Source organism: Delphinapterus leucas, chromosome 14, assembly GCF_059928025.1.
Source record: "Delphinapterus leucas isolate spDelLeu-1000000601 "Yukka" chromosome 14, BTC_Dleu_Yukka2, whole genome shotgun sequence".
Classification (NCBI taxonomy): domain Eukaryota; kingdom Metazoa; phylum Chordata; class Mammalia; order Artiodactyla; family Monodontidae; genus Delphinapterus; species Delphinapterus leucas.
This window is the reverse complement of record NC_143142.1, coordinates 62,236,441-62,262,956: the sequence shown is the minus strand read 5'-3', so window position 1 is coordinate 62,262,956 and position 26,516 is coordinate 62,236,441. Positions and strand designations below refer to the sequence as shown.

The 26,516-nt window shown below is 44.1% G+C and overlaps 1 protein-coding gene across 2 annotated transcripts in view; it reads left to right on the top strand.

Annotated features, from left to right (window-relative positions):
• The first annotated feature begins 753 nt into the window (after positions 1-753).
• Positions 754-26,516, top strand: part of PSTPIP2 (proline-serine-threonine phosphatase interacting protein 2) — a 92,901-nt gene continuing 67,138 nt past the window's right edge. Inside the window, exon 1 of one of the 2 annotated variants that reach the window (XM_089895121.1) lies at positions 754-859. In XM_089895121.1, coding sequence (XP_089751247.1) covers positions 827-859 — 33 coding nt within the window. In that variant the 5' untranslated portion in view covers positions 754-826. Of the gene's footprint in view, positions 860-23,897; positions 23,937-26,516 lie in introns of those variants that run through there. The other variant, XM_089895123.1, reaches the window with a different exon arrangement.

Sequence of the window (26,516 nt, the reverse complement as noted above, 5' to 3'; positions counted from 1 at the left end):
TCAGTTTTGGTTCAGGGCATGTAGCACAGGGCAGTACTTTGTCCCAGAGTGCCGCATTACTACAAAGCCCGGATGGGTCTGACTTGCCCTGGGTTATGTTTATGAGTGTGTTATGTTACAAAAGTGGAGGGAGAGGAAGGAAGTTCGGTCTCCTGCTTCTGGAATGGGATTGGTGGAAAAGGGTATTGGGTCTGGGTCCTAAGATGCGGAAGGGTCGCGAGGAGCTGAGTTCCCGGATGCCTTGTAAGGACCCCACTGAGGGACCTAGAGTCAAGGGGAAACAGTATCAGTGATGTTTCCATGACTTTGAGACTAAACCGTGCTTGTCTGTCTGTGGCGGGCGCCTCTGGGGTCCTGCACTTGACTAGATGAAGCGTCCACACCTGACGCGGCAGCTAGCATTGTCAGTGCTCAGGCTTCACAGAGCCGACGCGCTGTCCCCGCGACCACCTCCGATCCGGCGGGGGCTTCTTCCACCACCGCGCAAGCCTGGATTTCTCCGTGAGGAATTGGGTCGAGGGAGGAGGGGGCTTGTGGGCAGGAACGGAGCCAAATTTGGGGAGGCGACAGGACCGGTTCCTTCCAATCCTTAAAGGCCTCCCGAAGGAGGGGGACTGTAGGGCTGACTAACTGAAGGCTGACGCCGCAGGGCTCTAACCCGCGGGCAGCCCCTCCGTTACGCGCGGGACGAGTGCGGCGTGCCTGGTGCTAGCGGCGCGGGGCGGGGCTGCGCGGGGCAGGCGCGGGGGCGGGACGCGCCGCTGGCCCTGACAGTCAGCGTTGCAGCGCGCCTGCTCTGGCTTTCTCCTCTCCTCGCGCGCCGGACATGACGGGCTCACTGTTCAAGGGGAACTTTTGGGTAAGTCGGCGGGGTAAGCGACCCATCGCCGGGCTCGGGAACGGAGGCTCCGAGGGGACACGTGGGCCCCTGCCCAGTGCTCCGGGGCAGAACGCGAAGGGAGGCACCACCGCCGGCCCCTCTCTGCGCTTCCCCCAGCCCACCGCGCGCCCGCGGGTCCCCGGGATCCGGTTCCTAGGCTCCCCCTCGGCCGCCCGCGCCCCCGGACACTGCTGACGGGTGTAGTCTTAGAGTCGGGACATTACCCCCTCATCTCATGGGGAAACCGAGACCCAAAAGGAGGAGTCACCCGTCCGGGGAGAGTCGCCGGTGGCCCCTGAGGCTGCGCTGTGAGCGGATTTGGGGGGACGTGAGGCGCAGAACGTGGGGTGAACTTCGCCAGGCTGATCGGCTTTTCCAGGTCCGCGGAAACGTACAGCCTGTCCGAGCCCCATTAGCTCCCGGCTCGCCCCGGCAGACAACCCTAGAGGTGTTATCTAGCAGAAGCTTTGCCGGGTTCTGCAGCTCCGCTTCCTGAGCCTCTCCCTGCCTTTGCCCCCGCCCAGGGGGAGGTCGGTGCGTGTGTGAGACCCTGCGAGGTGGTGGGGACATCTGAGCCCGAGGACGGGCCCAACCAGGAGGCAGCAGTTCTGCCTGCCCCTCTCCCTCTGTCCAGTCGTCTTCCCCCCGTCATCTGACTGCGCAGGTGCCCCTCAAGGGTCTGTACCCCCACATTCGGAGGAACCGCCCTCATCCCTTTAAGGCAGGAGCAGAAAGTCAGCACGTCTCCAGACTGACCCAGTGCTGCCAAGCCGCCCCAGCTCCTTACTTGAGACCCTGATTGTCCCCCATTCAGCCTCATAGCTGCTTAGCAGGTTCCTGGCCCCTATCTAGAGCTGCTGGGTAGAGAAACCTGGCCCTGTAACCTTCGGGACCCAGTTTAGACCCTGCTTTGTGAAGTCCCTTTTCCTGGAGATTTTGAGGTTCTCCTGGGGCACTGCCCACCTGTAGGGTGCAGCTCACTGCCCCCACCCCCCACCCCCCTCAGCTTCACAGAGAAGGTGAACAACCTCGCAGCTGTCCCCTTGAAGAGGCCTGGGAGTTCTTTGGGTAGAATAAAGGACTTCTGGGTCCCATGACAGGCATTGTGGGAAAAAGCAGGGTACAGAGACCTGCCTTACTTCCCCTCAAAGTGTAACACTCTCCCGATTTGGATTCCTTTTATTTCCTTTTCTTCTCTGATGGCTGTGGCTAAAACTTCCAAAACTATGTTGAATAAGAGTGGTGAGAGTGGGTAACCTTGTCTTGTTCCTGATCTTAGTGGAAATGCTTTCACTTTTTCACCATTGAGGATGATGTTGGCTGCGGGTTTGTCGTATATGGCCTTTATTATGTTGAGGAAAGTTCCCTCTATGCCTACTTTCTGCAGGGTTTTTATCATAAATGGGTGTTGAATTTTGTCGAAAGCTTTCTCTGCATCTATTGAGATGATCATATGGTTTTTCTCCTTCAATTTGTTAATATGGTTTATCACATTGATTGATTTGCATATATTGAAGAATCCTTGCATTCCTGGAATAAACCCCACTTGATCATGGTGTATGATCCTTTTAATGTGCTGTTGGATTCTGTTTGCTAGTATTTTGTTGAGGATTTTTGCATCTATGTTCATCAGTGATATTGGCCTGTAGTTTTCTTTCTTTGTGACATCCTTGTCTGGTTTTGGCATCAAGGTGATGGTGGCCTCGTAGAATGAGTTTGGGAGTGTTCCTCCCTCTGCTATATTTTGGAAGAGTTTGAGAAGGATAGGTGTTAGCTCTTACAAAAAAACAAACAACCCAATCCAAAAATGGGCAGGAGACCTAAATAGACATTTCTCCAAAGAAGATATACAGACTGCCAACAAACACATGAAAGAATGCTCAACATCATTAATCATTAGAGAAATGCAAATCAAAACTACAATGAGATATCATCTCACACCAGTCAGAATGACCATCATCAAAAAATCTAGAAACAATAAATGCTGGAGAGGGTGTGGAGAAAAGGGAACACTCTTGCACTGCTGGTGGGAATGTGAATTGGCACAGCCACTATGGAGAACAGTATGGAGGTTCCTTAAAAAACTACAAACAGAACTACCATATGACCCAGCAGTCCCACTACTGGGCATATACCCTGAGAAAACCATAATTCAAAAAGAGTCATGTACCAAAATGTTCATTGCAGCTCTATTTACAATAGCCTGGAGATGGAAACAACCTAAGTGTCCATCATCGGATGAATGGATAAAGAAGATGTGGCACATATATACAATGGAATATAACTCAGCCATAAAAAGAAACGAAATTGAGCTATTTGTAATGAGGTGGATAGACCTAGAGTCTGTCATACAGAGTGAAGTAAGTTAGAAAGAGAAAGACAAATACCGTATGCTAACACATATATATGGAATTTAAGAAAAAAGAAATGTCATGAAGAACCTAGGGGTAAGACAGGAATAAAGACACAGACCTACTAGAGAATGGACATGAGGATATGGGGAGGGGGAAGGGTAAGCTGTGACAAAGTGAGAGAGAGGCATGGACATATATACACCACCAAACGTAAGGTAGATAGCTAGTGGGAAGCAGCCGCATAGCACAGGGAGATCAGCTCGGTGCTTTGTGACTGCCTGAAGGGGTGGGATAGGGAGGGTGGGAGGGAGGGAGACGCAAGCGGGAAGAGATATGGGAACATATGTACATGTATAACTGATTCACTTTGTTATAAAGTAGAAACTAACTCACCATTGTAAAGCAATTATACTCCAATAAAGATGTAAGAAAAAATTAAAAATTGAAAATTAAAAAAAAACTAGTGTAGCACTCAGTTTTCAGATCTCTGCTCAGTGCCTTCTCTCGCGGGAAGCCTTTCCTGACTGCACCCAGTAGCACATGTCCTGTTCCTTCACAGCATCTGTCAGCTTATGGTTTTGAGTTTGGGGGCCTACAAGCATGTGAGCGCCTTGTGGACAGCTATCGTGCCGGCTTTCAGTGCCACTGCCCCTTGCACAGGCTGACGCCAGTAGGTTCCCAGCAAACAGTGGCTGAGTGAGTACAGTGGGTCTGTAAGGCTGACAGGGCGTGTAGCGGGGTGAGAGCTGTGGCCTCCATCCTCAGAGGTCTCCTAGGCCATAGGAAGGCAGCCCCCCAGCTGCTCCCAGCGCAGACTTGCAGGAGTGGTTAGGGAAGGGGGGAGACGTGAGATCTGTGTTGGGAGTTAGAGGTAGGGTGAAGGTCCAAGGCAGAGAAATTTCTGGGTTTTTACTTTCTTTTTTTTCCCTCTGAGCTTTTACTTTCAGAAGATATGAGATCCTGAGAGATAGTTTGCAAAGATATCTTCCATCTCTAATTTCCTATACTTTATGTCAAATAATAAAAACAGTAATAGCTAATATTACTGTGTATAGAGTCTGTGGCAAGCACTGTTCTAAACACTTTACACATCCACTCATTAAGTCTCACGACTACCCTTACTGAGTGTCCCATTTTACAGATGAGGAAACTGAGAGGCAGACAGGTTAAGCAACATTCCCCGCGTTTGTAGAGCTATTAAATAGTGGAGCAGGACTCTGCCTAGACCTGCTCAGTGAACGCCTTCAACGAGGCTGGTGCTCAGCGAGAGTGTCCCTTTGGCACTGCCAGAGGTAGATGATGGGACATCATTTGACTCTTCATGTGGATATCTTTCTCCTTCATCTCCAACCATGAGCTCCTGGGAGGTTTGCACTGGCTCCCACCATCCACTGAGCCCCCAGAACTGCGATGGTGCTTTGCATGTGGATGCTCAGGAATCAGGGAGATGGGACAGTCAGCCTGGATTTGGGAGAAAAGGGGCAGAAGGGAAACTGTTGGAGACCTCAGGGGCTGCCTGCGATGCTCTCACACTCTCAGGGGTGGGGGTGGGGAGCAAGGCTGTTGTTATCACTGAGGAGATGGCAATAACTTTCATGCTTCAAGCACAAGAAGGTTGTGATTACCTAAGGTAGAAAACTTTGGAAACAAGGTGGGTATCAGTTGAGTGAATTTAATACATATTTAGGAAAATACCTTCTCTGTATAGAGGTGGCATTTGCAGTGGTTAAGACCATACTCTTGGGTTGAAGGTAGATTCCTCATTAGGAAGCCGTCAGGGAGGGCGGGCTTTGGTCTTGAATGCGTGTCCTCAGGGATGTAGAGGGCAAAGGGGTCAGGGGATGGGAGAGTCTAGCAGGAGTGAAGAAAACTGGGCCAGGGGTAGAAAGGGTCTGTTCCAGGATGGAAATCATAGAGAAGGGACAGGAGACAGATGAGAGGAATGGCAGAGGGTAGAAGAAGTCAGAGCCACAGGACAGGGTCACCAACTGAAGCTGGGCAGTGGGAGAGAGGAAAGGAGAGCTTGAAGGAAGCTGTGTGTAAGGTGAACAGGAAAATGAGGTGCGGACCCCAGAAATAAGGAAGTCAGATGAGGAACTGGTTTGTGGGGAGGGAAGGAAGAGGAAGCAGAAGCGGTATTGACAATAGGCAGGCCAGGAGCATCCTGAACCCCCCATCCGGCCCCCACCCCCAGAACCATTCCAGGGTTGCTGGATATGGGGAGGTCTTGAGGAAGGAACAGGGTGCCAGACAGCAAGGTTTGGGGGTATTTTAATATTTTAACAACCAGTACAAACACGTCAGTGAGTGTGCTCTGATGTCGACATTCTGGGTTTGAGGGGCTGGTGGAGATGGCCCCAGTACCTTGGAAAGGGTGTCCAAGCAAGACAGTGCACGGAACAGCATAACGTGCAGAAGCAGAGATTATGAGGTGGCCTGGCCAGGTTTGAATCCCGGGTCTGCCCCTTGTAGCTGGGTGACCTTGGGCAGATTACTTCAACTCCCATACTCAGTTTTTCCATGTAGAAAAATGAGGACAATATCAATGTCTACGCTCGAGGACAATACCAATGTCTACGCTCTAGGACTGTTGTGAGGATTAAATCAGAGTTTAGTACGTGCCTGGCGCATAGTGAGCACTTGTGATTGTCAACTATTATCAGCACAGAGGTGACAAAGGAAATGGGTGACAGTTACTCGAGAAAGAATCAAGAGATAAGAGGTCCCCAGAGAAGCACTCTTGGTGACTACCTGTATTTTGGCAGGAAGAGAGAGGGGTCAGAGAAAGAGAGGCAGAGATGTAGGGATTCAACCCTCACAGGAGCCATCACAGGGCCAGGAGAGGAATGTTCCATGAAAGTTGAGAGACCCATGGTTAAATTACGTAGATGTTCCTGAAAAGGTATAAGTCAGCGCATACTTTACAAATAATCTTATTCAAATGCCCCATGGAGAGCTTAGTTAAAGGAACCTTTCGGTGGATTTGTTTGAAAAGAGAATACTCAAGTGTTCTTTAAAACTGGGATCGTCCCCAACCAAGTTTGCCTGACTCGGACACAACGCCTGTGTGCTGTTTCCCTCCCAGCAGTCATGTGGCTAAGCGGTGCTGTTATTTATTCTGGTTAATGTTGGTGGTACCTTGTCGGAATAAGACGGGGACCATGGATGTGGTTTCCAGGGCTCCAGGGAAGGAGGCCACAGAGGGAAAGTCCCAGCCTTTGGCCTGTGATCCATGTAGCCCTGCACAGGTGACTGTAGAACCTGCTCCAGAAGAGCAAGATGTCCTGCCACAGGAGAGCCCCACATTCCTCACAAGGGTGTGAGGCCCAGCCTGACCCTGTATGTCCTCTAGACACTTATATTTTGACCTGGTCTTCCTGATTCTTACGGCTCTTGGCCCAGACCAGCTTCCTACTGTCTGTCCTGCACTCTTCCCACCCCAACACCTGCAGTGGGTGCGGCCTCTCTGCTCTGCCTGGTGAGTGACCAGGGGAAGGAGCTTGCTTATTGCCCCTGGCCACCCAGGGCTGTCCCTCTGCTTCAAACCTCTGGCCACTTTGGAATCTGGTCATTCTGGGTATTACCAGAGCTTGAGCTGGTGCTGCATCTGGCTTTGCTCCTTGACTTTTCTCTATACAGTATGGGAGGGTGCTTTTTTTCTTAAATAAACAAAGAAGAAAACAGGTTATCACACAGACCCTTCATGCTCACCCCATGTGGTTTTTTTTTTTTTTTTTTGCTGTACGCGGGCCTCTCACTGTTGTGGCCTCTCCCATTGCAGAGCACAGGCTCCAGACGCGCAGGCTCAGCGGCCATGGCTCACGGGCCCAGCCGCTCCGCGGCATGTGGGATCCTCCTGGACTGGGGCACGAACCCGTGTCCCCTGCATCGGCAGGCGGACTCTCAACCACTGCGCCACCAGGGAAGCCGCCCATTTGCTTTGCTTTTTTTTTTTTTTTTCCCATGTGCTATTTCATACAATGTATAGGCTGTTGCTTTTCTTTTTTAATCCTCTCCCTTGGAAACCAGTCCCTAGAAACACACCAGGAGGGCTGTTGTCCTGCCTGGTGGCAAAATGCAAGGCAAAGTCATTGACGATTGCCCCCTCCAGTTCATTCTTCCTAGAGCAGCCACTGGGGTCTATCTTTAAAATAATTATCAAAATCCTTTTTTCTTGTTTTGGCTTCTTTAAAATTTAATAAGAGGCATGGGACCTACCTTCTAAGGAAAATACGAAATTCTTATTGAAATATATAAAACAAAATCTGAACAAGTAAAGAGGAAACAAAAGTTTGTTAACAAGCCTTAAAAAAATCTAGATGATGCAAGCACATTCCTTAAATATCCAAATATTTCCAAAAGGCTTATAATGAAAAACAATATAGACATTATTTATGTTGTCACAGCATGTAAAGATTGCTTTATTTTGTTTGTTTTTTGGCCGCACGGCTTGTGGGATCTTAGTTCCCCCCACCAGGGATTGAACCCTGGCCCACAGCAGTGAAAGCATGGAGTCCTAACCACTGGACCACCAGGGAATTCCCACAGCATGTAAAGATTGTTTAGTTTAAAGCTAAGTAGTATATTATGATTAGACCTCCATTCTTATCCTTCCTGGACTTTTTTTTTTTTTAATTTAATTTAATTTATTTTTTTATAGAGCATGTTCTTATTAGTCATCAATTTTATACACATCAGTGTATACATGTCAATCCCAATCGCCCAATTCAGCACACCACCATCCCCACCCACCCGCAGCTTTCCCCACTTGGTGTCCATACGTTTGTTCTCTACATCTGTGTCTCAGCTTCTGTCCTGTAAACTGGTTCATCTGTACCATTGTTCTAGGTTCCACATACATGCGTTAATATATGATATTTGTTTTTCTCTTTCTGACTTCCTTCACTGTGTATGACAGTCTCTAGATCCATCCACATCTCAACAAATGACTCGATTTCATTCCTTTTTCTGGCTGAGTAATATTCCATTGTATATACGTACCACAAGTTCTTTATCCATTCATCTGTCGATGGGCATTAAGGTTGCTTCCATGACCTGGCTGTTGTAAATAGTGCTGCAATGAACATTGGGGTGCATGCGTCTTTTCATATTATGGTTTTCTCTGGGCATATGCCCAGTAGTGGGATTGCTGGATCATATGGTAATTCCATTTTTAGTTTTTTAAGGAACCTCCATACTGCTCTCCATAGTGGCTGTATCAATTTATATTCCTACCAGCAGTGCAAGAGGGTTCCCTTTTCTCCACACCCTCTCCAGCATTTGTTGTTTGTCGATTTTCTGATGATACCCATTCTAACTGGTGTGAGGTGATACCTCATTGTAGTTTTGATTTGCATTTCTCTAGTAATTAGTGATGTTGAGCAGCTTTTCATGTGCTTCTTAGCCATCTGTATGTCTTCTTTGGAGAAATGCCTATTTAGGTCTTCTGCCCATTTTTGGATTGGGTTGTTTGTTTCTTTAGTATTGAGCTGCATGAGCTGTTTATATATTTTGGAGATTAATCCGTAGTCCGTTGATTCGTTTGCAACTATTTTCTCCCATTCTGAGGGTTGTCTTTTTATCTTGTTTATGGTTTCCTTTGCTGTACAAAAGTTTTTAAGTTTCATTAGGTCCCATTTGTTTATTTTTGTTTTTATTTTCATTACTCTAGGAGGTGGATCATAAAAGATCTTGCTGTGATTTATGTCAAAGAGTGTTCTTCCTATGTTTTCCTCTAAGAGTTTTGTAGTGTCCAATCTTACATTTAGGTCTCGAATCCATTTTGAGTTTATTTTTGTGTATGGTGTTATGGAGTGTTCTAATTTCATTCTTTTCCATGTAGCCGTCCAGTTTTCCCAGCACCACTTATTGAAGAGACTGTCTTTTCTCCATTGTATATCCTTGCCTCCTTTGTCATAGATTAGCTGACCATAGGTAAGTGGGTTCATCTCTGGGTTTTCTATCTTGTTCCACTGATCTATCCTTCTGTTTTTGTGCCAGTACCATATTGTCTTGATTACTGTAGCTTTGTAGTATAGTCTGAAGTCAGGGAGTCTGATTCCTCCAGCTCTGTTTTTTTCCCTCAAGACTGCTTTGGCTATTCAGGGTCTTTTGTGTCTCCATAAAAATTTTAAGATTTTTTGTTCTACTTCCGTAAAAAATGCCATTGGTAATTTGATAGGGATTGCATTGACTCTGTAGATTGCTTTGGGTAGTATAGTCATTATCACAGTATTGATTCTTCCAATCCAAGAACATGGTATATCTCTCCATCTGTTGGTATCATCTTTAATTTCTTTCATCAGTGTCTTATAGTTTTCTGCATACAGGTCTTTTGTTTCCCTAGGTAGGTTTATTCCTAGGTATTATATTCTTTTTGTTGCAGTGGTAAATGGGAGTGTTTCCTTAATTTCTCTGTCAGATTTTTCATCATTAGTGTATAGGAATGCAAGAGATTTCTGTGCATTAATTTTGTATCCTGCAACTTTACCAAATCATTGATTAGCTCTAGTAGTTTTCTGGTGGCATTTTTAGGATTCTCTATGTATAGTATCATGTCATCTGCAAACAGTGACAGTTTTACTTCTTTTCCAATTTGTATTCCTTTTATGTCTTTTTCTTCTCTGATTGCCGTGGCTCGGACTTCCAAAACTATGTTGAATACTAGTGGTGAGAGTGGACATCCTTGTCTTGCTCCTGATCTTAGAGGAAATGCTTTCAGTTTTTCACCATTGAGAATGATGTTTGCTGTGGGTTTGTCGTATATGGCCTTTATTATGTTGAGGTAGGTTCCCTCTATGCCCACTTTCTGTAGAGCTTTTATCATAGATGGGTGTTGAATTTTGTCAAAAGCTTTTTCTGCATCTATTGAGATGATCATATGGATTTTATTCTTCAATTTGTTAATATGGTATAGCACATTGATTGATTTGCACATATTGAAGAATCCCTGGGATAAATCCCACTTGATCATGGTGTATGATCCTTTTAATGTGTTGTTGGATTTTGTTTGCTAGTATTCTGTTGAGGATTTTTGCATCTATATTCATCAGTGATATTGGTCTGTAATTTTCTTTTTTTGTAGTATCTTTGTCTGGTTTTGGTATCAGGGTGATGGTGGCCTCATAGAATGAATTTGGGAGTGTTCCTGCCTCTGCAATTTTTTGGCAGAGTTTGAGAAGGATGGGTGTTAGCTCTTCTCTAAGTGTTTGATAGAATTCACCTGTGAAGCTATGTGGTCATGGACTTTTTGTTGCAAGATTTTTAATCACAGTTTCAATTTCAGTGCTTGTGATTGGTCTGTTCATATTTTCTGTTTCTTCCTGGTTCAGTCTTGGAAGACTTACCTTTCTTAAGAATTTGTCCATTTCTTCTAGGTTGTCCAATTTATTGGCATAGAGTTGCTTGTAGTCATCTCTTAGGATGCTTTGTATTTCTGTAGTGTCTGTTGTAACTTCTCCTTTTTCATTTCTAATTTTATTGATTTGAGTCCTCTCCCTCTTTTTCTTGATGAGTCTGGCTAATGGTGTATCAATTTTGTTTATCTTCTCAAAGAACCAGCTTTTAGTTTTACTGATCATTGCTATTGTTTTCTTTGTTTCTATTTCATTTATTTCTGCTCTGATCTTTATGATTTCTTTCCTTCTACTAACTTTGGGTTTTGTTTGTTCTTCTTTCTCTAGTCCCTTTAAGTGTAAGGTTAGATTGTTTATTTGAGATTTTTCTTGTTTCTTGAGGTAGGCTTGTATAGCTGTAAACTTCCCTCTTAGAACTGCTTTGCTGCATCCCATAGGTTTTGGATCATCGTGTTTTCATTGTCATTTGTCTCTAGGTATTTTTTGATTTCCCCTTTGATTTCTTCAGTGATCTCTTGGTTATTTAGTAACGTATTGTTTAGCCTCCATGTGTTTGTGTTTTTTACGTTGTTTTCCTTGTAATTCATTTCTAATCTCATAGTGTTGTGGTCAGAAAAGATGCTTGATATGATTTCAATTTTCTTAAATTTACTGAGGGTTGATTTGTGACCCAAGATATGATCTATCCTGGAGAATGTTCCATGTGCACTTGAGAAGAAAGTGTAATCTGTTTTTGGATGGAATGTCCTATAAATATCAGTTAAATCTATCTGGCCTATTGTGTCATTTAAAGCTTCTGTTTCCTTATATATTTTCATTTTGGTTGATCTGTCCATTGGTGTAAGTGAGGTGTTAAAATCCCCCACTATGGGCTTCCCTGATGGCGCAGTGGTTGAGAGTCCGCCTGCCGATGCAGGGGACACAGGTTCGTGCTCCGGTCCGGGAGGATCCCACATGCCGCAGAGCGGCTGGGCCCGTGAGCCATGGCTGCTGAGCCGGTGTGTCCAGAGCCTGTGCTCCACAACGGGAGAGGCCACAACAGTGAGAGGCCCGCGTACCGAAAAAAAAAAAAAAAATCCCCCACTATTATTGTGTTACTGTCAATTTCCTCTTGTATAGTTGTTAGCAGTTGCCTTATGTATTGAGGTGCTCCTATGTTGGGTGCATATATATTTATAATTGTTATATCTTCTTCTTGAATTGATCCCTTGATCATTATGTAGTGTCCTTCCTTGTTTTGTTCTTTATTTTAAAGTCTATTTTATCTGATATGAGTATTACTACTACAGCTTCCTTTTGATTTCCGTTTGCATGGAATACCTTTTTCCATCCCCTCACTTTCAGTCTGTATATGTCCCTAGGTCTGAAGTGGGTCTCTTGGAGACAGCATATATATGGGTCTTGTTTCTGTATCTATTCAGCAAGCCTGTGTCTTCTGGTTGGAGCATTTAATCCATTCACGTTTAAGGTAATTATCGATATGTATGTGCCTATGACCATTTTCTTAATTGTTTTGGGTTTGTTTTTGTAGGTCCTTTTCTTCTTTTGTGTTTCCCACTTAGAGAAGTTCCTTTAGCATTTGTTGTAGAGCTGGTTTGGTGGTGCTGATTTATCTTAGCTTTTGCTTGTCTGTAAAGCTTTTGATTTCTCTATCGAATCTGAATGAGATCCTTGCCGGGTAGAGTAATCTTGGTTGTAGGTTCTTCCCTTTCATCACTTTAAGTATATCATGCCACTCCCTTCTGGCTTGTAGAGTTTCTGCTGAGAAATCAGCTGTTAACCTTATGGGAGTTCCCTTGTATGTTATTTGTCGTTTTTCCCTTGCTGCCTTCAATAATTTTTCTTTGTCTTTCATTTTTGCCAATTTGATTAATATGTGTCTCGGCGTGTTTCTCCTTGGGTTTATCCTGTATGGGACTCGCTGTGCTTCCTGGACTTGGGTGGCTATTTCGTTTCCCATGTTAGGGAAGTTTTCATCTATAATCTCTTTAAATATTTTCTCTGGTCCTTTCTCTCTCTCTTCTCCTTCTGGGACCCTTATAATGCGAATGTTGTTGCGTTCAATGTTGTCCCAGAGGTCTCTTAGGCTGTCTTCATTTCTTTTCATTCTTTTTTCTTTATTTTGTTCCGTGGCAGTGAATTCCACAATTCTGTCTTTCAGGACACTTGTTGGTTCTTCTGCCTCAGTTATTCTGCTATTGATTCCTTCTAGTGTAGTTTTCATTTCAGTTATATTGTTCATCTCTGTTTGTTCTTTCATTCTTCTAGGTCTTCGTTAAACATTTCTTGCATCTTCTCGATCTTTGCCTCCATTCTTTTTCCGAGGTCCTGGATCATCTTCACTATCATTATTCTGACTTCTTTTTCTGGAAGGTTGCCTATCTCTGCTTCATTTCGTTGTTTTTCTGGGGTTTTATCTTGTTCCTTCATCTGGTACACATCCCTCTGCCTTTTCATCTTGTCTGTCTTTCTGTGAATGTGGTTTTTGTTCCACTGGCTGCAGGATTGTAGTTCTTCTTGCTTCTGCTGTCTGTAGTGTTGGAGGGTCTCCTGCAGAGGCGGAGGATGGCTTTGGATCACTGTGGGAACAACGACACTGACAGCAGAAGTTCTCTTCCTGGTCTTTCTAATTCCTGTTTTTGAGGGGACATTATTCATCTTTATCAGAGGCTTTTTTTTAATGCTCCAGTATATCAGGTTTGGTTTTTTTCCCCACAAACAGTTTATTCAGATTGGACTTTCACAGTGAATGTAGAATTCTGAGTTTGGTGTCTCAGATACCCATTATGGGAACACATGCGCAGATAAATACACATAGTTAAAGTTAATTCTAAAGTCAGAAAGACTTGGTTTGTGCAAACTTGGTATAAGTGTAAATGGTTGCATGTTAATTTATGGATTTTTCTGGTAAAAGCAACTATAGGTGTCATCAGCCAGTGAAAGCAAAATATTGTTACTTCCAAATATATACAATATCCAAAGCACCTCTATTTGTACAGCTAATAGGTAATTTTGTAATTAATATTTGTAATTCTCATTTACTATCTCCTAAATGTAATCAGATTGCCCATTTTGGTACATGTTTTGTTACAGCATCAATATCATCTAAGTTTCAGTGTTAATGAAAAGGTCATCTGAGTAAGACGTGGCTGACATTTTTCTTTCCTCGCCTATGCTAGAAATCTCCAGCTTTGACAAAAAAGGAGCTTTAAGTAAGAGTAGGAACTGTTGGTTAGCTTCATAGAATGACAGCTATTGTAATTTTTAAAAATATAGAACTATTAGAATTTTCCATCTAGATAAATGAAAATAATTAAGATATGGTTGCCAGGAATTTTAAAACTCTTATATGTTGTGAAAATCCATGAAGACTGCAGAGCTATGTGATCTCACTCCAGAAAAGGCAGGCAGCAGGAAACCAGATACTTTGGACACCACTGTTCAAATAGCTGCTGTGAGTCTCACAGCCTCCAACAAGGGCTTCAGAACCTCCCTCAGAATCAGGGGCTTCTTGCTTCTCAAACAGCATGCGTGTGAGGAAAGTAGGCAGAGTAGGCTTTTTAAAGACACAGTAGACTGTTGGCTTGTTTGTTTAAACTTGCTTTCTGGGATTAGCTGTATTACTTTGTGAGTTTTGGGCTGAAGGTTAGACAAAGGTTAAGCAGCAGATTTTAACACGTGTGATAGGGGTTTGTTCTTCATGAGAAGGGGAAAGCTTTTCCCCGGTCGACCCTAATGCTCTTGCCTTAAATGCTTTACACTATTTGTATGTGTAAGGAGGCTCAGGGCAGCACAGAGCAACTTAAACTCCAGTGCATGAACCCGTAACATTCATGAGAATCTATCTTTGGGAACTGTTACATAGCCTCCCAGCTTACCGGTCAGATATGGCTGTTGCATTAGCACTAACCAAGTCACACTGGACTGCATTAGGGGATTAGAAACCAAGTGAAGACTTTCTCTTTTAACAGAAATGATCACAGCTAAATATTTGTGAAAGTAAAGCAAAAGAGTATTCTTAGGTGTTTAAATGCTATATTTCCTTACTGTTTTTTTTCTTTTTTTTTTAAAGGCTGCAATGATCTTAAATATTTTTTCATAGATCACTGTTCATTCTTTAAACATATTACTGTTTGTTTATAGGGGTAGTTTCCAGTTTCAAGTGCTTTTATAAATCCCCAAGAATGGTAGTAAGTGCCACATACCTCAGTGACATCACTGTTTTTACAACTATATTTTAGGAGAGGGAGATACACACACACAGAATAAAAAATAAGAAAAGTTGTAGTGACAGAGGATGGCTGACCCTTGCCTCACACCCTCGGCATTCACTCTGTGAGGTGCAGCCACACAAGACTACTTGCTGCACCCCAGGGGGATTGGGGGTCAGGGAGGTTGGTGGGAGGTGTTGCTTGGCTCCCTTCCCAAGCCTTTGCACTGACCTCTACTCCAGCCTCCAGGTCTTGGGGAGGAGACTTTCTCTGCAAGTCTGTTGCACATTTCTAACAATATACTTATCACTCTATGTTTAACCATCTTTCCTTGTTTGCCTTCCTTGGTGGACTATGGTCAACTTCTCTCTTATTTATCTCTGTGTCCCTAGAGCTTGACACAGTTCCGAGAACAGAGTATGTGCTCAATAAATGTTTAACAAGTGAATAAATGAACACTGAAGTCTCACCTACTTGATGTTTAAAGAGTCACCACCCCACCCTCCACCCCCTGTACAATACATAATATTCAGGGGCCAAGCAACTGAATTCCACATATTTAATTTTTGTTGCCTTTTTTAGTCTGCTACCACATTTTTTAAAAGTTGTGATAAAATACACATAACATAAAATTTACCACCTTAGCCTTTTTTGAGTGTACAGTTCAGTGGTATTAAATACATTCCCATTCTTGTGCAACCATTACCACCATCCATCCCCTAAACTCTTTTCATCTTGTAAAACTGAAAGTCTATACCCATTAAACAGTAACTCCCCATTTTCCCTTCCCCCAGCCCCTGGTAACCACCATTACATTTCTGTCTCTGCGATTTTGACTACTCTGAGTACCTCATGTGAGTGGAATCATAGAGTTTTTGTCTTTTTATGACTGGCTTATTTCGCTTAGTGTAATGTCCTCAAGGTTCACCTGTGTTGCAGCATATGTCAGAATTTCCTTACTGTTTTTTTTTTTTTTTTGCGGTACACGGGCCTCTCACTGTTGTGGCCTCTCCCGTTGCGGAGCACAGGCTCCGGACGCGCAGGCTCAGCGGCCATGGCTCACGGGCCTAGCTGCTCCGCGGCATGTGGGATCTTCCCGGACCGGGGCACGAACCCGTGTCCCCTGCATCGGCAGGTGGACTCTCAACCACTGCACCACCAGGGAAGCCCAGAATTTCCTTACTTTTTAAGTTGAATATTATTCCATTGTATGTATATACCACATTTTGCTTCTCCGTTCATCCATCAATAGACATTTGAATTGCTTCCATGTTTTAGTTATTGTGAATAATACTGCAATGAACATGGGTATACAAATATTTCTTCAAGACCCTGCTTTCAATTCTTTTGGTATATACCCAGAAGTATAATTGCTGGATCATATGATAATGCTATTTTTAATTTTTTGAGGAACTGCCACATGTTTCCTACAGCAGCTGTACGGTTTCACATTCTCACCAACAGTGCAGAGGATTCCTGTTTCTTCACATCCTCACCAACACCTCTTATTTTCTTTTCTGTTTGTTTGCTTTTGTTTTCCTCTCTATTCAGACCTCCACTTACCTTCCACATTCTTCCTCTGTTTTTTTTTTGTTCTTTTTTTGCGGTATGCGGGCCTCTCACTGTTGTGGCCTCTCCCGTTGTGGAGCACAGGCTCCGGACGCGCAGGCCCAGCGGCCATGGCTCACGGGCCCAGCCGCTCCGCGGCATGTGGGATCTTACCAGACCGGGGCACGAACCCGTGTCCCCTGCATCGGCAGGCAGACTCCCAACCACTGCGCCACCAGGGAAGCCCTCTTCCTCTGTTTTGATGATCTTGCCTCCTATTCCATTAAGAAATCAGACACCGGCTGGTAAAAGCCCACTTACCTTCTATATAAAATTAGGTTCAACCATGAGTAACAGAAAAGCCCAAAACAATAGTGGCCTCTACAAAGACAATGTTTATCTCGCACACGAAATCCCCAGCCATTCATTCCAGGGCTGGCACGGCCACCCACAGTGTCAGAGCCCACACGTCTGTCTGGCTCCTCGAGCGGTACCTGGGTTAATGCCTAGTACATAATGGGTTCACAGTAATGGTTGTTGAATGACTGAAAATAGGGTTTATTAACAGACATTAAAAACATTTAAAAACTTTTGATATATAGAACCAACCTGACTTCCTAAAGGGCAGACATAGTCTCAGTGTCCCCAGTAATATGTGAAGATAATCAGTTTTACTACATCAGCCATGGCCAGTGTGGTTTTTTCCCTGCCCGTTTAATAAGCAAAAACAGATGCCTTATTAAACTTTCATTTGTGTTTTTAATCACCAGGGAGAGTGAACATTGTTTATTTTCTTGTTGTATTTCCCCTTCTACAAATGGTTTTATTTCCTTCCTCATGCTTTACTCATAAATCTACATAAGTTTTTTTTAATGATAAAGATATTCTTTGTCATTTGCTACAAATATTTGTATGTATATTCTTGTATATATGAGTATGTGTATACGCAGTTGTGTGTGTAATTCACACGTTCTAGCCTCCAGTAACTAGCATGCAGTAGTGAAGGGCGTTCCTCATGCACTCAAGCTTTTGCCGTGGACATTCCTGGGTTGGAATCCTGGCTCTGCTCCTTTCAAGCTGAGGGACGTACCCTTGTTCAAATTACTCAACCTTCCTAAACTTAGTATCCTCATCTGTAAAATGATCATTGTACTTAAATATGTATATGTATTTTGAAAACACTTTATACAGTGAAGTTTGTGGAGCTAATCTTTTGTAATTTTATCTATTGCACGTCAAGGTTTAAAAACTCCTCTGCATGCTGAAAGCTTGATAAACATTGAATTATTTTTTTTGATATTTTTTTAATGGTAGAGTTTTACTCAGTATTTAATTGTCTTTCTGTATGAACGCTTAGGTGTTAGAACATTGGCAGAAGCCAGAGATGTGTGTGGACTTGTAAAGTCAGGAGAAGATTGATCCCTGCCCTCGGGGGGCCTACACTTTTGTTAAGGGGCAAACACACTGATCGGAAGCAGGCTCATCTATTTTCCTCATGCTGCAATGAGTGGGTTAGCAGGGCAGGATTATGGGGCAGGCTCAGTTGGGGTACCAGTCCCTAAAAAGTGGTGAGATGGTACCGGGTACGTGATAAGATGGGGAAATCTGTGTTGCCAGATCACCTCAAGGGAGGCTATGGCATGGCACAGGGCTGGAAGAAGTACTTGAATAAGCTGCTTAGGGTAGGTGGACTGAGACTCCACCTGTACCTGAAGATCTTGCTTGAGTGAAAACAGTTGATAGTCTGGCCACCTTCTGAGGGGCCGGAGCCTAGTTTATTTTCAGGCTTAGTTTTGCTGCGTGATGGATGCCAGCTGAAATGCTGAGAAAATAGTCACCACCATCCTTCCTCGCCACTCTTGCCCTGCACTGCTGAATCTCCACTCCTGTTTGAACACTACTTTTTCTATTTAAAGAATAGCTGCTTAAAGTGACAGGTTCATAAATGGCCACAAATACAGTTCCTTCACTGCTCAAGGCCTTGGTTGCCCCACCTCTTAGAAGCTACTGTGAGGCTACACCCTGTTGTCAAACACAGACATGGCTTTCTTGATCCTGAGAGAGTCAGGTCCTGAACTAAGGGTACAGAAAGACCTAAGCTCTCAGGCATTTGACAGCTTCTCTACTGATGGCCAGATCTGGACAGTTGACCAGTTCTGTGGGCTATCTGCCCCAGCTCAGGCTTCCTCATCCACCTGTCCTATGTTAGCACCTACCTGTTTAATCAGGATTCCCACATAATTCCTGCTCAGAAGAGTGGTCAGCTTTGATTCTGACCAGCCATGGCTCAGGGCTACTTCCTGGCCGGGAGGCCTCTCCCTGGAAGACCTAGGCTGGTGTTGCCCTTTCCTGGGGAGTCTGTGTATGAGGGACCCGCATGTTCCTCCTGGGCATCCTCAGCTCTCAGGGAGGAGACATGCTGCAGGTCCAGGCACCTGCCTGTGAGCCACACAGCCCCTTCTGCAGAAACTAAACAAAAGGTCCCAGAGCCCAAAGGCTCAGCAAGCTACGAGCCTGTCTGCTCTCTGAGGGCAAAGAAATGAGTCCTGTGTGTGTGTGTGGGGGGGCAGTTGCTGAAGGGGAAGCTGGAAGCCTGGAAAGGCAGGGGCCCCGAGAGAGGCTGAGTGAACAAGACTTCAGCTATTCAGATGGAATTGTTGTTGTTGTTGTTGTTTTAATTTATTTATTCATTTATTTAATTTTTGGCTGTTTTGGGTCTTTCCTGCTGCACGCGGGTTTTCTCTAGTTACTGAGGGCGGGGGTACTCTTTGTTGCGGTGTGTGGGCTTCTCTTTGCTGTGGCTTCTCTTGTTGCAGAGCAAGGGCTCTAGGCGCGTGGGCTTCAGTAGTTGTGACTCGCGGGGTCTAGAGCGCAGGCTCAGTAGTTGTGGCGCACGGGCTTAGTTGCTCCGCGGAATGTGGGATCTTCCCAGACCAGGGCTCAAACCCGTGTCCCCTGCATTGGCAGGCGGATTCGTAACCACTGTGCCACCAGGGATGCCCTGGAATTGTTATTGATTCGGAGAGAACAGGAAGTAGGGAGGGAGAGGCTGGCAGTCAAGGGTAGCCACAGCCCTCCCGGCCGGGGCTACATATCATTTGGGGTCTGTACCCCACTCTGCCTCAGACTAAATGGGTTGCTGGAAGCCACCCACTAACCACTCTGGGCTTGAGCTTCCTATTGTGCAATGATGATAATACTATCTGGCCAGCCCAATCCTAGGGCCATCGTGTCTCAGATGGAAGAGGTGGAATTGTCAGTAATGTATTAGTATGGCAATATTGTAGTGTTTTTTGCAGTTAAATTAATATTTTAAATTGAGATCATTAATGAAAATGATGAGTGGAGATCACTTTAAAAAGTTTAAGGAATTGGGCTTCCCTGGTGGCGCAGTGGTTGAGAGTCCGCCTGCCGATGCAGGAGACATGGGTTCGTGCCCTGGTCCGGGAGGATCCCACATGCCGCGGGGCGGCTGGGCCCGTGAGCCATGGCCGCTGGGCCTGCGCGTCAGGAGCCTGTGCTCCACAACGGGAGAGGCCACAGCAGTGAGAGGCCCGCGAACCACAAAAAAAAAAAAAAAAAAAAAAAAAAAAGTTTAAGGAATTGTTAGAACAAGTGAAATATAGTTCCTAATCCCTAAAAATTATGATTTAAAACAAGCAGCAAGAAAGGTATTTATAATACATTAAGTTAAAAAAGTTACTAATTTGTAAAATAAGACCTCATTTTTATTTAAAAAATATGAAAACATAGTCATGTGTCATTAGGAAAATATCTGGGATTTGTACAGCAAAATGTTAACTATTGTTTTCTCTGGGATTTCATGTGACATGAAAAATATAATTATTTTCAAAAGTTTATCTGTACTTTTCCATTTTTATACAATAAGTGTAACTTTTAAAATAAAGAATTAAAAGGTTTTTAACAAGAAAAAAATTGTTAAAAGAAGAAGTACACCTGTTTAGGCCGTAGAATAAAAGTATCAAACCCAGAGGGACACAGACCAGCCTGTAGGGAAGGGGCCTCATTACCTGCCTGTGCCAAGGCCAAGGCTTTCCCCTTAGAGGGGAAGGGGGCCCCACCTGACTGGGGGGACTCAGGTCCAGGGGAGACCCCCTCCTGCTCCCACACACACTGGTGAAAGGACAAGACCCTCACCATCACCTCTCCTTGCCATCTGCCCTGTAAGCAGAGAACCAGTTGGCAGATACAATGAGTCATTTGTTTTGAATTTCTGTTGGTTTTTTTTTTTTTTTTTTTTTTTTTGTGGTATGCGGGCCTTTCACTGTTATGGCCTCTCCCGTTGTGGAGCACAGGCTCCGGACACGCAGGCTTAGTGGCCATGGCTCGCGGGCCCAGCTGCTCCGCGGCATGTGGGATCTTCCCGGACCGGGGCACGAACCCGTGTCCCCTGCATCGGCAGGCGGACTCTCAACCACTGCGCCACCAGGGAAGCCCTCTGTTGGTATTTTTTAAAATTAAAAAAAAAATTTTTTTTGCCTTGCTGCGTGGCATGTGGGATCTTAGTTCCCCAACCAGGAATCAAACCCACACCCCCTGTGTTGGAAGCATGGAGTCCTAACAACTGGACCACCAGGAAAGTCCCTATTGGTATTCTTAAAAGTAGGCATGTGACACATGCTCATTGTAAAATAGCAAAACAATACAGGTGCATATATAGTAAAAAAAAAAACAAAAACAAAAACCGAAAACTTAAAACATCAGAGTCCTTCCCTCAGCACCTCAAATCCCAACCTCCGGGGGTAAGTTATAGAGTAAGTTTCTGGAGGTTTTTGCAGTAGACATATACTTGTATAGCTTGTCCACATAGCTGTTGAAGAAGCATATTTATGATCCTTGTAAGGAACAGCAGATTATAAAGCTGCTCCTCCCCTCAACTCAGCATTTTTGTGTTTTTTAAAAGCATGTAAATGGAAGTTATCTCTGGTTTTCAAGATTATGGGTGATTTTGATGTTCTTTTTTCCTAGTGTGTTCACTGTAGGATAATCAGATATTCTGTAAATTTACAACAGTTTTAAGTCTCCCCACCCGAGAAATGTAGTGGCTGAGTTCTTTGCACCTTAATGTGACTGAAGGAGGTCCTGGTTGGACAGAGGCATCCCTGCTGGTGGGAGGAAGGCAGGACCAGGATTAGAGTGAGGCACTTGCCTTGGGCATAACATTTAAGGGGATGCCAAAAAACCCTAAACCCTCAGGAATCAAGATAAATAATACTTTAAAGCAGTATTTTTAAAAATCAAAATTAATGCAAAAAACCCCACAATGAACAAAATTTTATAGAAAATCTTGTATTTGCATGGTCCTGTCATTATTTGCCTCACCCTAGTTGGAATGGGTCCTCCCTGGCAGAAGGGATCCCTTGGAAATGGTAAGCACTTTGGGAAAGGGCAGTTCACAGCAGAAGGGAGGCCCTGGCTCGGGGTGGGCTGGGAGTGATGGGAGAGGGAAGCTGGGAGAACATACGTGGGGCTCCATGGGAATTCCCTGACCAGCTACAAGCTTCATGTTGGTGAGGAGATAGAAAGTGGACCCAGCACAGCCTCGGGATTCTCTGTTCTCCCAGCCCCTTCATGGCTGCTGGAGCTGTGGGTTCACAGAAGGTCTCCTGAGTGTGGAGCACATCTCTGCTGCAGAGAGAGAAGGAGGAGGGGAAGGTGTGGGAGAGGGGGCTCCTGGAGAAGCCAGGCTTGGGAGGAAGCCCACCTAAGGCTCAGTTAGGTACTTATCCAACAAGAAAGATGTAGCCAAAAAAGATCAGGTTTTCCCTTGCAGTAGAAACTTGTTTATCTGTGTGCTTTCTCCACCTTTTGGCCTTGTACTGTTTTAATAGTGATCTTTCCAATTCATAAGTGAAGATCTAAAAGTGAAAATATTGTAAAAATATGGAAAATGTTCAACCTCACTAATAATAAAATATCCAAATTAAAACAGTACTGAGATTACATTTTTCACATTTAGCAAGTTAAAAAAAATATGTGTTAAGTGCAGTGCCTTCCTCTGGGGAAGATGCAGGGAGGTGAGCACTCCTAGTCATTGCTGGTGACAGGGAACACTGTAGAGTTTTTTGGAAAGAATTTGGCTGCATGTGTTATTAGTCTTAACAATCATAGGCTTTGGCACCATAATTCCTCTCCTGACAATCAAGCCTAAGGAAATACTCCAAATATGAAAAAAGTGCTGACGCAGAAAGGTGTACATTGCAGCAAAAGTTTGGAATAGTCTGATTTTATCTTATGACAGGGTAGTCAGCTGACAGCACAGGCTTAGGCATCCCATCCTGCAATGTTCAGAGGAAGAAAGGGAAAGAAAGTCTGCTTCAAAGACCCATATGCCCCAAGGCCCTACACCCAGAGGGAGCTTGTTTTAGGGACCTTTTGCCCCAAACCAGCTTCTGTTAATGGTTTCTACATTTTAAACTTCCTCTTTCCTTATTCTCCCATTCCCATGGGTCCTAAATTTTACTTAATGGACAAAAAAATTTCAAATTACCTAAACAAAAATAACCACCTCCATCCCTGCTTTTCCACCTAGAAAATTCCTCCTCAAGGCTTCCAGAATGTCTCCCCTTCTGTGAGGCCTGGTCTTACCAGCCCTGACAGTGCTTCTTCTCTGTGCCCCCACAGGGATCTCTGTACTTCTGTCATGAGGCTAATTCCACAGTATTATCCTCAGGGCCCAGTGGCACAGGTTTTGGCACTGGGTGAATGTGGCTTTGAATCTCTGTTCGGCTATGTATGCTATTGCTGTGTGACTTTGGGCTAGTGATGTTACCTCTCTGAGTCTCTGTGTCTGCATCTGAAACACCTGGATGATGATACCTGTTAGGGTTGGGGTGAGAAATCTTGCCTTTAATGAGTGTTTGCTGAGCACCTACTCTGTGCTAGACATGACACGAGATTTTAAGAGTTTATATTCTAGTCTGTGAATCCCATGGTGGCCAAATACACGTATCATACAGTTAAGGATCTTGGTGACAGCAGTGAAGGAAATAGAGTGTATGAGTTTCCTATTGCTGCTACAACTAATTACCACAAACTCAGTGACTTAAAACAACACAAATTTATCATCTTACAGTTCTGGATGGCAGGAATCTCACTGGGCTAAAGTTGAGGTGTCTGCAGAGCTGCATTCCCTCTGGGGGCTCAAGAGGAAAATCTGTTCCTTGCCTTTTCCTGTGTCTAGAGACTGCCCTCATTTCTTGGCTACTGGCCCTCTTTTATTGTTAAAGCCAGCAATCACATCACTCTGCTTCTCTCTTTTAAGGACTCTTGTGATTAACGTTGGGTCCACCTGAATATCTTGCATTAGTGTGTACAATTGCTGCACCAATATTATTAGCTAAAGTCCGTACTTTACATTAAGGTTCACTTTTCGTTTTCTATGGGTTTTGACAAATGAGTGATGCCATGTATCCACCATTACAGTATTATACAGAATAGTTTCACTAACTTGAAAAATCCTCTGTTCATCCTTCCTTGCCTCCCCTGAACCCCAGGTAACCGCCAACCTTTTTATTGTCTCCATAGTTTTGCTTTTTCCAGAATGTCATATAGTTGGAATCGTAAGGTATGTAGGTTTTTCAGACTGACTTCTTTCATTTAGCAATATGCATTTAAGATTCTCCTATGTCTTTTTGTGGCTGGATAGCTCATTTCTTCTTATTGCTAAATAATATTCCATAGTATGCATGTACTACAGTTTGTTTATCATTCACCTATTATTGCAGGACATCTTGGTTGCTTCCAATTTTGTGCAATTATGAGTAAAACTGCTATCAACATCTGTGTGTAGGTTTTCATGGACATAAGTTTTAAACTTGATTTAGTTGAGATTTAGTTTCAGTGAGTCAGATCCAGCTCAGTTGAATGTCATTTTAACATGTGTTTCACATCTAATATGCCTGAATATCCTCTGTGCTCCAAATTCATGCAAGATGTTCACTGGATCAAGCTGGATGAGAAATCAGTGAGTTAGAAAAGGAGAAAAGGCAGTGGACTCAGATGAACATGTACTGGAAGAACTACTTTTTATTCGCTTCTAAAATCCTGACATTTAATTCACACATAAGTCTGAAATTTGAATATGAAAACATTCTCATTCCCAAATTTCATGGACAGGAAGTACAGAAAACCCTAAATATACTGAACTTGGGCTGGCCTCAGTGAAACGGCAGTGATGAAACTAAAAATAAACTAAACGTACAACTTAACTAAATTTAAATTAAAACTTTGAAAAAGCCTCAAGGTCAACCCAAATTGTCTATTTTATAGTCAGTAGGAACAAGTAGAACCAAGAGTCACATATTTCAGGGGTCAGGGAAAGCTGAATCACTGAGACAGAGGATGAGTGATTTCTGGAATGAAAAAAATGTATTACTTGGTGTTATTCCTCAGGATCAAAGTTAATCAGCCTGATGTGCAAATTTGGAGATTATTGCATTTATTTGCATGTTGCTGGTTGAGTAACACTTTTTGCATTTATGTATTTCTACTTGAGTTAAAAATGTTGGGGGCTTCCCTGGTGGCGCAATGGTTAAGAATTCGCCTGCCAGTGCAGGGGACATGGATTCGAGCCCTGGTCCCGGAAGATCCCACGTGCCGTGGAGGAACTAAGTCCATGAGCCACAACTACTGAGCCTGTGCTCTAGAGCCCGTGCACCACAACTACTGAAGCCTGTGTGCCTAGGGCCCGTGCTCCGCAACAAGACAAGCCACTGCAATGAGAAGCCCGCGCACCGCAACGAAGAGTAGCCCCCGCTCGCGGCAACTAGAGAAAGCCCACGTGCAGCAACGAAGACCCAACGCAGCTGAAAATAAATTTATTTTTTTAAAAAAAGAAAAGAATGTTATGACTGGGCCTCAGTTTCTTCATTGGTTAAAGGACGGAGATTACTTGAGCTCTAAGATGTCTTCTGATACACCAGCATGCCAAGGCTGAAACACTGTGGGAGAGTAAACAGACTCTTCGATTACCTAGACTGTTTAGGAAATGGGATATTCTGATTAGCAATACTTTCTGATCAATTGATAATTGACCCTGATTCATTTTTGGTTCAAAATTTGTTAGAAATTATAAGTCTAATTTTGCTTTGGATAATCGAAGTCCAGAGAATATAAGGGAATTTTTCTTGAGGACTTTTCTGATTAAGCATTGGGGTTTCAGAGATGGAGATAAGATGGAGGAAAATGAACAGGAATGAATGCACTGAGGCCAGGTTTTACCTTAAGAAAGTTATTAACAGTAGATATTTTCTATTAACTTGCAGTTCCTTTACTTCAGATAAATTGTCACAGAAAAAGATCCAGGCAATTGAATATCTGGATTACTTGAGTACAGGATAAGGAGTTAAGTTGAGGTTTGCCAGTTAGCCACTGTGACATCCCAGACAGCCACTGTGACAGCATCCTAGCTGTGTATGCAGCAGGGATGAGACCACTTAAGAATCTTCACAGTTATGTATTGTCTTAAGACTTCAAAACTTACTGTCCTTTGAGTACCCAGTTTGCCTGGTGGGTCAACCAGAAGGGTAGTAGATAGAGATTAAAGCCCTTCAAAATTGTATCGCAGTGGGGGTGTGATATGAAGCGTGTCAGAGGCTGTTGGGAATGTTTTTGGATTGGGCCCAAACTTCCCACCGGGAGTAGGAGGGGCTACGAGTCAGCTGGTGCAGTCACTGTGGCCATTCCCCTGGGTTTGACCTACTTTGGATTCCTGGCTGTATTTGCTTTGGGCAGGATTGGCAGTACATTTGGTTTTTGAACTGGCTTGCTTTCTTGGCTTTCCTGGCGGGACTGCTAGAGTTTGTTGTTCCCTTGGATTTTGTTGGTCCCATATTTGAGGACCTACTTTCAGTTTCAGGTGCAACCTCTTCCTGGTACTTGCTTGCCTCCCAGGCCTGGACAGTGTCCTGGGCATGTCTGGGAATTCTCTGGAATGCCGTGGACCAGGAAGAGGACTTTGGGGTCTGTATTTCTGGGCACTGACACATCACTGGTTTTTACCCTGTGATGTGTATAGTCATGCACCTCTCAGGGTAAACTACAAACCTTTAACTTATTTTTATTAACTAGAAAAGCCGTAGCACTAACATTAGCAGTGCTCTTGGGGGTGGTCTGGTGTTCCCTATGAATTAAAACACCTATCTTC